Consider the following 14,387-nt stretch of genomic DNA (forward strand, 5'->3'; position numbering starts at 1 on the left):
CGTCACCTATAAGATAATCACGTAAATTTCCATAAATTTCCAATCAATCTCGTATTTCGATATTCAAGCCTACAACTTCTAAAATAATCCATTTTTAATTCCTCAAACTCAAACTTCTCATTATTCTCAAAAATACCCACATCACTTTCTAAACTCATCAATATCTAACTTCAACTAAACATTTAATTCTAACTTATTTACGAAAGAGATCTTACTATAATTTATAATACAAAGTAACATAACTATAAGAAAATCATTATAATTAGAAACTCATACTTTTGTTTAAATAATAATAAAACAAAGATATTATTTTAAAAGGATATTTTAAAATATTCTTTTTAAGTGTTACTTATCAGTCTACTTACTAACTATTCCAATACAATATAAGCCCTATTAAAAAAAATACTCATTTAACAAAATAAATCCATGCGTCTAAGCTTAAATAAAACATACTTTACAACCCACGCAATATACTCATGATTTCAAATCCTTAGTACATAACATAAACTTAATTAAGCTAATACCCTAAACACTAACCTTGAAGGCGTACTATAAGAGGACAGAAAATAAAAACAAAACAATATTATTTCCTACTATTAAGTTAACATAATTTACGTATACATCCGTATATATATATACATATATATATGTATATTTACACCAGAAAATTGATTACATCCGTATATATATATACACATATATATATATATATATATATATATATATTTACACCAGAAAAAAATGGTTTTACGTATACATCTGCATATATATATGTAAGTACACAGAAAAAAAATACTTCACACAGTGTGGCGGAAGCACTTACGGAGAGGTGGGGGGAGCACGACGGCGTGGAGCTGGGGCTGGCTACGGCGGACGGGGGTGGCGCTTGGTCACTAGCTGCGAGAGCAAGAGAGAGAGACAAGAGAGGGACACACGGTGAGAGAACGAGAGAGAGATCGAGAGAAGAGAACCCCCAACAGGAGTGGCGTGAGCATACCGTGGGAAAAACTGAGGCAGCGTGTGGCGGACCAGGGTGATGGGGGAGTCCTCGCTGGCAGTTTCTGTGGGGTCACCACCAGGAGGAGCTTCCGGAGGAGGAGATTTCGGCTGCTTGAGGGGCTGAATTGCTCTGTTTTCGGCTACCAAAACAGAGGAAGGCAAGGCTTGAAACAGAGGCTTCAAGGGAGTTGGGCGGCAGTTTCATGCGGCTGGGTACGGTTGGCGTGGTGGACTATGGGTGGCTGAGGTACCGGCAGACTGTGTATGGTGGAGTTGCTGTACGAAAATGGCTCTGCGGTGGCGGTTGTTGTTGCAGACCGAGGCTTTGGTTTGGTGTTTTTACAGAGAACAATGGTCTTCTGTGAGAGGGAACCGAGCAGCACTTAGTCTAGGGTTAAGTTGCTTAACCATATAAGTATGTATATATATATATATATATAGAGGATATAAATAGTAAACGGAAAACCTAGAGGAAAGGGGATGAAAATGTATGCATGAAAAAGGAATCATGCGACGTGTTCTGTTACTCCCACGGAATTTAACTCTTCAGCATAAAAAAAAATACATAAAATAAAACACTAATAATAATTAAACCCAATAATAAGTTAATTTAATTTGAGAAGAAATTTAAACGCATAACAATAATTAATTTAAGGAAAGCACTTCAAAAATACTTTTCATGAATTAAAAATCATAAAAACATTCCAATTAAAAATCTAATAATTTTAAAACAAGAGAATAAATTCTAAATCATTAAAAATAATTCCTTCATTAAAAATATAATAAAATATGGAGTGTTACATCCTCTCCCCCTTAAAAAAATTTTGTCCTCGAAATTTGTAAGTTCAAACATTAACGCCAAGGCAAGATACAAGATACAACTCAAAACATGCTTGAGAAAAACATACCATCAACAACTTCCAAACTAGATCAATACCTTCAATCTCCAAAGAAATAATCTCCTTGAAAATCCTTATGTCAATAACTCGACTCTAATCAACCCCATTTTAATGGTCACATACAAATCAGTCTCCAAAATAAATCAAGCTAGCACACCAAGCCTGCCGAATTAAAGACTTAAATCTTATTACAAATCAGTCCTTCAAATCTGTAATTCTAAAACCTTAAATTATAAAAGAATCACCTTCTGAAATCTGTAAAATTGACAAACTTATATCCAATAATAAAACAATCAACTCCCGAAGCTTTCAAAATCTAAAACATTAAATAATAACAAATCATTTCCTAAAGTCTGTAAACCTTAAACCTTTGGTGAAATTCTCGTAAATCTACCCTTAAAAGTTTGTTGAACTTACAACTTCCTATTCTAAAGGCTCATGTCAAATCTCCACGAAATCAAAAATCTCAATTATCCTACTCCTCAAAGAGATCAATCAAACCAAATTGTTCCCTTCATGCCTCAAGATTACAAAAGCAAACCAAGTCGATAAAAGTTCAAGCCTACTACATTAAATATTTATACCTAATTCTAGCATTCTCAGTCGTACCATCTTCCTGTCATAACTTAATCCTTAACCCACTTTTCACTTCGAACCAAATGAACAAAATAAAATAAAACAAAAATAAACTTAATAAATAAAATAACATAATTTCATTTCAAAATCAAATCAAATCAAATAAAATGAAATAAATTCAATTTAAATAAAATAATAATAATTTCAAATTAAACATTTAAACTTTCATAGTACTGCACATATGGTTTTACCCATTCTTAGCCATATCTTTAACCAACTCATATAGTTCTTCCTACCATTTAACATTGTAAACCCGACATTGCTCTAAACTCCCGTACATCTTTAGAATCTAAACCACAAAAATCTAAACTTTAAATCTTATAAAGATTATTTCTTATAGTCCACAAAGTAAGCTTGTCGGATATAAAATTTCTAAATCTCAAAACTCAATCATAAAGTCTGCAAAATTTAAAACCTTAAATATCTACAAAATCAGTTCTTATTCTAAACAAATCTACACCTCAAATCTGAAGTTTCTTCCTAAACTCACGGATATCCAAAACTCAAAAATTTATAGTCTGCAGAACCTCAAACCTGAAATATTCCCATAATCATGTCTTAGTTCTCAAATTTTTATATATATCAAATATGAAATTACTTCCTAAACCGAATCGATATCCAAAACCTCATATGTTATAGTCTATAGAACCTCAAACTTATCATACAATTGAACTTACGTGCACCTTCAAAAATATAAACCTTACATCTTATAAAAGATCCTTACCTATAGTCAACAAAGTATGTCTACTTGATCTAAAACTCCAAGTGTAAATAAAGTCATTTCTTAAAATCTAAAGCCTTAGTTCTCTTCAAAATCTTCTTTTTAAAACCCACACCATTTAAGACCGCAAACATCCTAGAATATATTCCAAAATATTGCCGGATTCTAAAACTTTAAAAACAAATAAAATCATCTCATATAATCTACAATTTCCATACCTCCAATCTGAGTTAACTTCCTGGCCCACAGATATTCAAAACCTCGGATTTCGTACGCCATCCAACATGAGTATGCAAAAGTTCAAACCGAATATTTTTAAAATCATGTCCTAGTGCTTTCAAAATTTTAAAACCTTCAATATCATCAAACATCTTATTATAGTATGCAAACCTCAAACCTGGCTTTCGCTCAAACTTTTGTAAACATTGAAATCTAGATCTCCAAGTCATGTCCTACAGCCTTCAAAATAAACCAATCAAATCTAAAACCTTAAATTCCTAAAACCTCAATCTATAAAGTCTACAGAATTTCAAACCTAGAATTTCCCCATAATCATCCAACTTGTAGTCCTCAAATTTCTATACCCCAAGTATAAAATTACTCCTTAAACCAACAGATATCCAAAACCTCATGTTATAGTCTGCAGAATCTCAAACCTAGGCTCTGATACCAACTGTAACACCCCGTCCCCGAGGGTCCGGAGAGTTAACTCATGTCACTTAAAAATCATTTTCCTTCCACATAGTACATATTCTAATTTTTCTCTATCGCACAAAATACTCATATATTTAAATCAATTACTCCAGAATAACTATTCTAAGACGATACAAAATTTAATATAAACATCAATCTCCCAACAAATCACATCATCAGAGCACAACAAGCTTACTGAATGAAAATCCCCAATACCCATATAAACCTTCTATGCTTAAACCATCATTCTTAACTCTTCTCACCCATGCTCCATATCCTTGATCCTCAACTAAAACATTCAAATCATCTGAAAAATATTGTGGAGATAATGGGTGAGTTATCAACAACTCAGTAAGCAGAGAACATATACTAGCATGTAAACATGAGCCTTTTCAGAAAGTTCAGTATGCAGAAACAAAAATATTTTATTTTTATATGCAGATCTTAGAAAAACGTGTTATCAGAAAATCAGAGCGACTTTTCAATCTTTTTGTACTCAAAATCAACAATTCATATTTAAGGATCCATTTCACATTCAAAAACGCTTTGGCATAACATAACTGAACATCTTTATCTTATCATATCATATCATATACCATGTTTAATCCCCGTGGTAGGATTGTGCTATCCCCGGTGGCCAAACCAGGCAGTATCATGTGGTGAACTTCCCCTTTTTCAATCTCAGAGCCCCGAGTGTGCACACAGGAAAGAATACGTAAAAAGACCACTTTGTTTCCAAAGTGGGTGCACTCATATCATATCATGGTGGTACCAACCATATCACGTGAACAGTATCATCATATCAGAACCATATTCAGAACAGATAAGTATGCCAAAGTTTTATCATATCCATATCATATCAAAACACGTGCGAAATATATTCATATCATTTCTATTTGATCAAAAACAGATCCAAATCATTTCATATCACATGCATAAAAAATTTCAATGATATCATATCATATTCGCCCTTTTGCATATTTCAGAAACATGTCAAATATTGCTCATGTCTACACATTTCATGTCAAAAACATTTCTTTTCTCTTTCATACGTATCTCATGAGGGAATGCAAAACATATACTGAGGTTGTTTTTCACTTTTTCGTATACTGAGGTTATTTACACCAGAAAAAAATTAATTTACGTATACATCCGCATATATATATATATATATGTACGTACACAGAAAAAAAATACTTCACACAGTGCGGCGGAAGCACTTACGGAGAGGTGGGGGGAGCACGACGGCGTGGAGCTGGGGCTCGCTACGGCGGACGAGGGTGGCGCTTGGTCACTAGCTGCGAGAGCAAGAGAGAGAGACGAGAGAGGGACACACGGTGAGAGAACAAGGGAGAGATCGAGAAAAGAGAACCCCCAACAGGAGTGGCGTGAGCATACTGTGGGAAAAACTGAGGCTGCGTGTGGCGGACCAGGGTGATGGGGGAGTCCTCGCTGGCAGTTTCTGTGGGGTCACCACCAGGAGGAGCTTCCGGAGGAGGAGATTTAGGCTGCTTGAGGGGCTGAATTGCTCTGTTTTCGGCTACCAAAACAGAGGTAGGCAAGGCTTGAAACAGAGACTTCAAGGGAGTTGGGCGGCAGTTTTGTGCGACTGGACACGGTTGGCGTGGTGGACTCGGGGTGGCTGAGGTACCGGCAGACTGTGTATGGTGGAGTTGCTGTACGAAAATGGCTCTGCGGTGGCGGTTGTTGTTGCAGACCGAGGCTTTGGTTTGGTGTTTTTACAGAGAACAATGGTCTTCTGTGAGAGGGAACCGAGCAGCACTTAGTCTAGGGTTAAGTTGCTTAACCATATAAGTATGTATATATATATATATATATAGAAGATATAAATAGTAAACGGAAAACCTAGAGGAAAGGGGATGAAAATGTATGCATGAAAAAGGAATCATGCGACGTGTTCTGTTACTCCCACGGAATTTAACTCTTCAGCATAAAAAAAAATACATAAAATAAAACACTAATAATAATTAAACCCAATAATAAGTTAATTTAATTTGAGAAGAAATTTAAACGCATAACAATAATTAATTTAAGGAAAGCACTTCAAAAATACTTTTCATGAATTAAAAATCATAAAAACATTCCAATTAAAAATCTAATAATTTTAAAACAAGAGAATAAATTCTGAATCATTAAAAATAATTCATTCATTAAAAATACACTAAAATATGGAGTGTTACATTGCATCTGGAGAGATTGCACAAAAGGTTTGGCGCATGACAGTAGTGGCGCTGGGGATATCTTGCTTGCATGCAAGGACTTGGTGGAACCGAGTTGAAGTTTGAATGTCCTGTGCAAAAAAAATCCACCGAAAGGGGTTTATTAATTGGTTTACTGCCAAGCTTTCTTGCTTGGTGTCTGTGGCAAAGACGCTACAATGCTCGAATGGAAGGAACCCAGGAAAATGCAGCGAGTGTTTGGCAGGCCATTTGGCTATGGTTAGGCCAAGTGGTTAATGAGATTGATGACAAAAAGGGCTTTAGCACCTACTGATGAACAGATATTGCGGGTCATGGACATTCGTATCAGTCACCGTCCTATTGAGAGAGCAGAGTTAGTAACCTGGTCGAAGCCACCGTGCGGTTGGTGGAAACTGGTCGTAAGGTCTTGTTTGGATAGAAAAACACTCTCAACTTATTTCATCTCATCTCATCATTATAATTTTATTAAATTTTTATACAAAATATAATAAACAATTCAAGTTTTTCAAATTCTAAAATAATAATAATATTAAAAAATAATATTCTAATAATATTTTATTCACCTTATCTCACTATTCAAACGAGCTCTAAAAAAAGAAATTGCTCCATGACATGATGATCAATATCAACCGGGGGAAAATTCTATTTCAATTTTAAACCAACCATATCATGTGCCTCTTAAATTTAAATCCTCCCAATTATGTATTAAAGGACATGCATGAATATAAGTCCTGCATGAAAATTAAAATGCGTATATAATGACCATATACTTTCCGCCCACGTGATCCTGCACATCATGTACTTGTTTATATCTGTTTTGTGGCTGATCAGAATATATATGAACCAAATTCCCACTAAACTTGAAAAAAAAAAAAAAAAAAAGAGAGAGTTGTTCTTTATTTTTTATTTTTCATAATACAAGTTCCACAACAATATCTAAATCTCAAACATAGCTTCTCCTTGATCAGGAAAACAAATCCACTAAATCCAAAAAATCGTTGGCATTATTTAAAAATTAACCTTGATATCGTGTGTATTTAAATTTGAATTAATACGCAAAACTATTTAAATTTGAGATAATTTTTGGCATGAAATATCTTCTAAGCTAGTGCTTGAAATATATTTCCGCGTTTAGGTGAGGTTTAGATTTTAGATAGTGAGTTGAGATGAAAGTTAAATAAAATATTATTAAAATATTATTTTTTAAGATTATTATTATTTAAAAATTTAAAAAAATTAAATTATTAATTATATTTTATGTAAAAATTTTAAAAAATTATAATTCTTAATTAGATGAATTGAAATCAACGGCCTTAATTATTACTCAAAGTTGTCAAAGCAGCAACGGCTTAAATTAATTAGACCTGAACTTTGAATCTCAAACACTCCAGCCGTACGTCTCCATACCGTCGCTTTCTTCACTCTCTGTACTTCTGGGAACCAGCTGCTTTTCAATTCTAACTTTGTCAATCTACCACAAAATCAAACATCGCTTCTGCAAGCAGTGATCACATGCGCAGGTTATTCCCTCATTGGTCCTTCTACTTCTGCGTGGAATATTGCGTCTTTATCTAAATTGCGAGATTAATTTAGCCGACAAAAATTTTATGAAGTTTGAGAATTCTTTATAGTACTTACTTCAATATTAAAGCTCTAGCTCGCTGTTTTGAAACCATATTGTGAATCATGTGATCATGATCAGATTTCTCAACCACATCATGACTGTCTGATCATCAATAAGTTAATTACACTCCTAATAAATTATTGCCAAATTAATGTTACATCATTATTGGTGCTAGCTAGCTAGCTTGCTTGTTCAGTTGGTAAAGTTCTCTCTCCCATGCCACTGTTTGATCTTTTGCTTTTTTTTATTTAAATTTCTCCTGTTGTAGTGCCATGGAATACATAAATAAATATTGATACATTACATGCATGCTTACTTTAATATGAAGACATGATTATGTTTATAAATTACTAAGAAATCATCAACCTAGCTAGAATGGCCTGGGATTTCGGGATGTTAGAAGCTAGGCCTATATATAGATGGACTAACATCGACAGCCTAACTACTTAATTAGCTTGTTTTGAACTTTCTGATCTGGAAGCCAAATAAATAACACCTGCTACAAGTGATTAATTAATTACGTAACCACAATTTCACATGCATGCATGATCATACATGCCACAAATATTAACCTAGATATATATATATATATATATATATATATATATGAACGTATAACTCATTTTTACCCACATTGAGACTATCATGTCTTAACTCTCACTTGAACAAATCACACAAATTGCATGCCCATAATCTAGGTGATAAACATGATCTCAATGGCTCACATCTGTCTATTGAGAAATAATTTTATATTACTTGTGGATAAGGTCTTGGACATATTTATAAGAAATGAATAATCTTCTCTTGTAGAACCGGTTTTATGATATGAGTTAGACTTATGAATTTATTCATAATTTCAAAGTCTGTCATAGAACGAATGGGGGTCTACACTATTTAACCAATGACCAGGATTAAGAAAAATACTGACCTGCACGTGAGGGATATTATTGAGGAATAATCGCACATTATTTATGGACAAGGTCTTGAATATATTTATAAGAAATGAATAATCATATTTTCTTGAATCGATTTTATAAGATGAATTAAACTCATAAATTTATTCATTGTCAAAATGTAACCCACGGCCGGCTTGTGAATGCTTAAGGTTTCGTTTGGTTACTAAACATATTTCAATTCATCTCAACTCATCATTATAACTTTTTTAAATTTCAACATAAAATATAATAAACAATTCAACTTTTTCAAATCTCAAAATAATAATAATATTAAAAAATAATATTCTAATAATATTTTATTATCTCAATTCAACTCAACTCAATTCAATTTAACATCTAAACATAACTAAATGCGTTTGTGCAGAGTGTACGTGCAAAACCTCTCTGTCTCTGTCTCCCTCGCTCCCTCTCGATCCCCTTCATCGCTGCCATGCAAAGCCCGCACCACATTCAAATAGTCTTGTCAATGCTGAGTCTTCATTTTATTTTATACTATAACCTTTTTATCTTAAGGTTAATGTGAACGGTGGAGAACAGCTATTCCCGACCAACAGAAAAGAAAACAGATAAAACTTTCTGCATCGTACTGGTTGGTACGTATAATAGGCTTTAATTGCATGCATGTGACAACATTTCAAATTAACAAAATCGTGAAGTTATTTTACGTATTTTTTTATTCACTTTATTAATATGATTGATTATATTATTTTTTTAATATAAAATAATTATTTTAATTAATTATATCAATAAAATACATAAAAAATATATAAACGTAATTGTATGTAACAGAACTTTTAAATTAATTCCATTTTTAATCTAATGTCTAGTTTTTTAATATTTTGGGTGTTTTTATCGTATCAAAATATCTCATGTGTAACTAAAAATTGCAATATAAAAAAAAGTTTTAATGTTATAATATTTCATAATAATAAAATAAGAGTATTGCATCATTCATATTTTAAAAATATTTAATAATTAAATCTATTTTTAATAATAAAAAAGTAGTAGTATTTTAACTTTTTTAAAAATATTATTTTAATGAACTTCACAATAATTAGTGTGCGGATACAACAAAATACCCTACTCAAAGTGGAAGAATCCTGCGTGTTTGAATTTGGGGAAGTGTACTGAAAAATTACCACAGGACTTCAGAAATCTCTGAGAGGGAAGGAAAGAATTACGAGAGATGAGAATTTTGTATTTTATTTAAAAGTTTAAAATATTATGTGTTAATATTATTATTATTTAAAAATTTGAAAAAGTTGAATTGAGATTTAAAAAAGTTAAATTATTTATTATATTTTGTACGAGGATTTGAAAAATGTATAATGATGAGATGAGATGAGATGAAAATTTTATGTTTTATCTTATACCCCAAACTAGCCTTAAGGAAGATCCGAAAGCTTAATGCCAAAAGTTACTGATTAGAAATATAGTATGTAGTATTTTTCTCAAAGTATATACATTGATCTAGTTATTGTGATATCCTATATGATAAGGATAAGAGTATGTGGTGTATGAGATTTTACATTGTTTAAGAAGGAGAAATTTTTACTCTTTATAAGGTTCTAATGAAATTTTAATTGTATCATTGACTAGTTATTTTGGAATATAGATCATGTGGTTTGAACCTTCTATTTGAGCGTTACAAATAGTATCAGATTCTATCTCAACTAAAAATGTTGGGTGTTATGACGGACTGGCCCAACGAAGACATCAGGAATTTAAAGGGAGTAGATTAATGTGATACTTTATATTATAAGAATAAAGGTTGGTAATATGTGAGATCCCACATTATTTGAGAATGAGAAATTCTTGTTCTTTATAAGATTCTAATAAGACTAATTATATAATTGACTAATTATTTTGAAATATAAATCATATAATTTAGATGTTCCATTAAAGCATTGAAGTTATTTACGTTTATTTTACATGGAGAGACAGAAATAGGTGTGATGTGAAAATTTTTCTTTTCTAAATAAACGAGAGAGAGAGAGAGAGAGAGAGAGAGGGGGGGAATATCTTGTGGATCGATTGGTAGACATATCAAGCGGTACCAGTCATCTCTTGTCTTTGTATTATCAACTTTCTCTTCTCACTGCCATTGACAGAGTCATGACTGGGTCCCCCCTCCATCCAGTCGTATCTCACGGACGGCACCACCCACTTATCCCTTCCTTCTCTCTCTTCTTTCTTTTCAATCCTTCTTTCTTCATGGTCCTAATTCAATTATGGCATAATCATTTTTACCTCATGAATGGCTGTAAAGGCAAGTGACTTTTCTTCTACTCCCTCGCCTTTTCACACTTGATACGATACTTGAACACTTTTTTATATGTCTTGCTTTTGTGTTTTTCAAAGTGTCTTTATTTAAATAATACAAGTTGAAGCAGATAGTATCCTGAATGGAAGCGTACAACAACAGTTTAATCACGCTGAATGTTACATCTTAGATTCCATCAAAATATATATGTATTAAAGTTGATAAAGAGATATAAGGAGAGAGACAGTGGTCCAGCTTAGTCCATGGCTGACCGACTTTGAGATAAGCCGTGTAATATAAGGGGAAGTGAGAGCTTAGTCTATGGCTGACCGACGTTGAGATAAGCCGTGTAATATAAGGGGAAGAGAGAGAGGAATCGAATTATTCTCTCTAGCTAGCTTTCTTTTGCTCATTGGTTTTCTTTTCAAGTTTCAGGTAGATAAGGAAGATGTTGGCAAGAAGAGCATGAGATTAAGAATCTTGGATCAGATTTATAATCAGGGTTCTTTGCTTTCAATTAAGCGTTTTGTTTTTTTCTATGTTTTGTAGGGTACTGTCTTGGAGCAACTATTGCAGATAGTTTTCTTCCGGTTTAGCTAGTTTAGGACACACCCAGTATCTTTAGATTCTGTCCCAGATGATGTCTGAAGATGGGCTTTCAGTTCCTTCCACAGTGAGAGGGTTTGTTCAACAACCAAACTCAAACCCTAACCCTAACCCTAACTCGAATCTAGTCAAGAAAAAGAGAAGTTTACCAGGAACACCAGGCAAGCATAGTGATCTTCAGCTACTACTTTATATTCTAATTTCTTTTCCTTTATAATCGATAACAGATATTGTTTCATGGGACTTTCTTCTGAAGCAGATCCGGATGCGGAAGTTATTGCTTTGTCCCCAAAATCTTTAATGGCCACAAATCGATTTATATGTGAAATTTGTAATAAGGGTTTCCAGAGGGACCAGAACTTACAACTTCACCGGCGCGGCCACAATCTTCCATGGAAGCTCCGGCAAAGAACAAACAAAGAAGTTAGAAAAAAGGTGTACGTTTGTCCGGAGAAGACCTGCATGCACCACGATCCGTCGAGGGCGCTTGGAGACCTCACCGGAATAAAGAAGCACTATAGCCGAAAGCACGGAGAGAAGAAGTGGAAGTGTGACAAATGTTCGAAGAAATATGCAGTGCAGTCAGATTGGAAGGCCCATAGCAAGATTTGTGGGACTCGAGAGTACAAATGTGATTGTGGAACACTCTTTTCCAGGTATTGTTTTCCAATATCCATATATAGCTCAGTTTTCAGGTTGTTGCTTTCGATTCTGTTGCTTTAAATGATTAGTTTTTTAAGGATTTTAATGCTCTCACGTAGAGGCTTTCATGGGCTTGATATGTGAATTTATTGTGGCCTGAATGAAGGGCTGGATATATTTTTAACGAAGTTGTTGAAAAGGGATCGATTTGTGGTTGGTATAATACAGGAAGGACAGCTTCGTAACTCATAGAGCTTTCTGTGATGCTTTGGCCGAGGAAAATGCAAGATTCACTTCAGTTTCAGCTGCCAATTCAAACTTCAAACATGATTTCATCAAGGGGACAGTTATCAATCGTCCACTAGCTGGAATACCCCAATTTTCCACAGCCTTTCCACCTGAATTTGCTGGCTCGGAATCTACCGGCAATTTTATTGCAGATCAAGGGCAAAAGCCAAAGCTGCCACCATGGCTAGACCATGCCAATCATCACCTAACTCCATTTCGAATTGCAAATAGTTCTAATGCTTACTTAGCAGCAGGCCTGACTAGCTTGCCCGAAATGGTTTCAACAGCATCTATGAATATGTATGGATCCACATCTCAGACGCATGAGTGGTTAAGCACGTACCCAGAAGCATGCTTTCCAAGTGCCAATCTATCTGTATCTCCATTGCCAAGGGTACTAAAGGAGGAAGATGTGAACGAAGGAAATTTGAGTGCAGAAAACATAGCTAATTTGTTTTCTAATAGCCAGAATCATCAACAACAGGGTCCAACTCACATGTCAGCCACCGCACTTTTGCAGAAAGCAGCCCAAATGGGATCTACAAGGAGCAACCCTGCATTCAATGGCACTGACTTTGGCTTAATGAGCTCATCTCATAATTCAAATGTGCCAAACAATAGAAATGAAGTTCAGAAATTCTTCAGACAACAAAATCAAGCTGATAACCTGAAGGAATTGATGAGTTCTCTCCCTCCTTCAACTCCAATCACCACAACAGTAGTCGGGTCACTGTTGGTTAATTCAAACTCAAGCGCAATTTTGGGAAACCAAAAGAGTTTGGAGCATATTCAAATCTCGAAAAAGGCGAAGCAAGACCAGCCAACTTCGGGAAAGCTCCATGCCCGTTCTATGGAAGCTGATCAACATAATTTAACGAGAGATTTTCTAGGCGTTGGAGGTCATGCAAGTAGACCGTTCTCGCAACAAGAGCTTGCCAAGTTTGCTTCAATGGGTGCCGCCATGGACTTGAGCCAATACAGCGGGCATCACCGAGCTCCATAAAAGGTAAGCCCCTTGTACAACACCGATATAATTAATTATACATGAAACTAGTCTATGATAGCATAAAAAGGTCATTAGATTAGGTGATTATGAGTTGCACCCGGCCCGTGGAAGCAAGCGAGAGAGAGAGAGAGAGGTCTTCTGAGTAGATCTGCAGGGAAGAGGGGGCTCACTGCGTGTTGGAGGAGAGATGGACATGGCCATCGGAGGGCGAGCATCGGGGCCCCTCCATGCAGGTGATAGTAATTTCCTTTTACTTTTTTCCCGAGGTGGACAAAAAAACATTGTGCGACTCCACACTCGCTCGTGAACCTTTTTCTGTACGTTACTGCCTCCCATATATATATTGCCATTTCAACTGTGATGAATGTGAACATTTTCCAGTACTGTGAATTTCAAATATAAATAAAAAGGTCGCCTATCGATCTCACGTCGAACCTTAATTTTACTCATTCGCTCTGTCGATGGGGTGTACGTACGTACGCTATGTTTTTACTAAAAAATAATTACAAATTATGAGGACCAGTCCAATTTAAAATTGGATCTTAGCCTTCCAACTGATTATAATGTCTCGTACGTTGCCCTTATATGTTGAGCAAAGCAAAGAAAATTCCATGCGTTGGTGTCTTTATTCGTTTGCGACTATCAAATAAAGATCACTTGGTACAGTTATGTGATTTGACTAGCCAGTTCAAGACTTTCATCTGGTGTAAGTAATTATGATATATCTAGAGTGATTGCCTTATTTTCTCGATCTGCTAGTCTCTGTGCTTTTTGTTTTTAGCAAAAATACGAGTACGTAGTACACATGATGATCATATGCATTTGTGTTTTT

The 14,387-nt window shown here is 34.6% G+C and overlaps 1 protein-coding gene across 1 annotated transcript; it reads left to right on the forward strand.

Annotated features, from left to right (window-relative positions):
• Positions 1-11,224: 11,224 nt before the first annotated feature.
• LOC108990126 (zinc finger protein BALDIBIS-like) lies at positions 11,225-13,982 on the forward strand. Its single transcript, XM_018963997.2, has 4 exons — positions 11,225-11,448; positions 11,563-11,780; positions 11,879-12,275; positions 12,490-13,982. The coding sequence occupies exons 2-4, from the start codon at positions 11,651-11,653 to the stop codon at positions 13,550-13,552; spliced, it is 1,590 nt and encodes a 529-aa protein (XP_018819542.1). The 5' UTR covers positions 11,225-11,448; positions 11,563-11,650; the 3' UTR covers positions 13,553-13,982.
• Positions 13,983-14,387: the final 405 nt, after the last annotated feature.

The sequence above is a fragment of the Juglans regia genome, chromosome 14 (assembly GCF_001411555.2).
Source record: "Juglans regia cultivar Chandler chromosome 14, Walnut 2.0, whole genome shotgun sequence".
Classification (NCBI taxonomy): domain Eukaryota; kingdom Viridiplantae; phylum Streptophyta; class Magnoliopsida; order Fagales; family Juglandaceae; genus Juglans; species Juglans regia.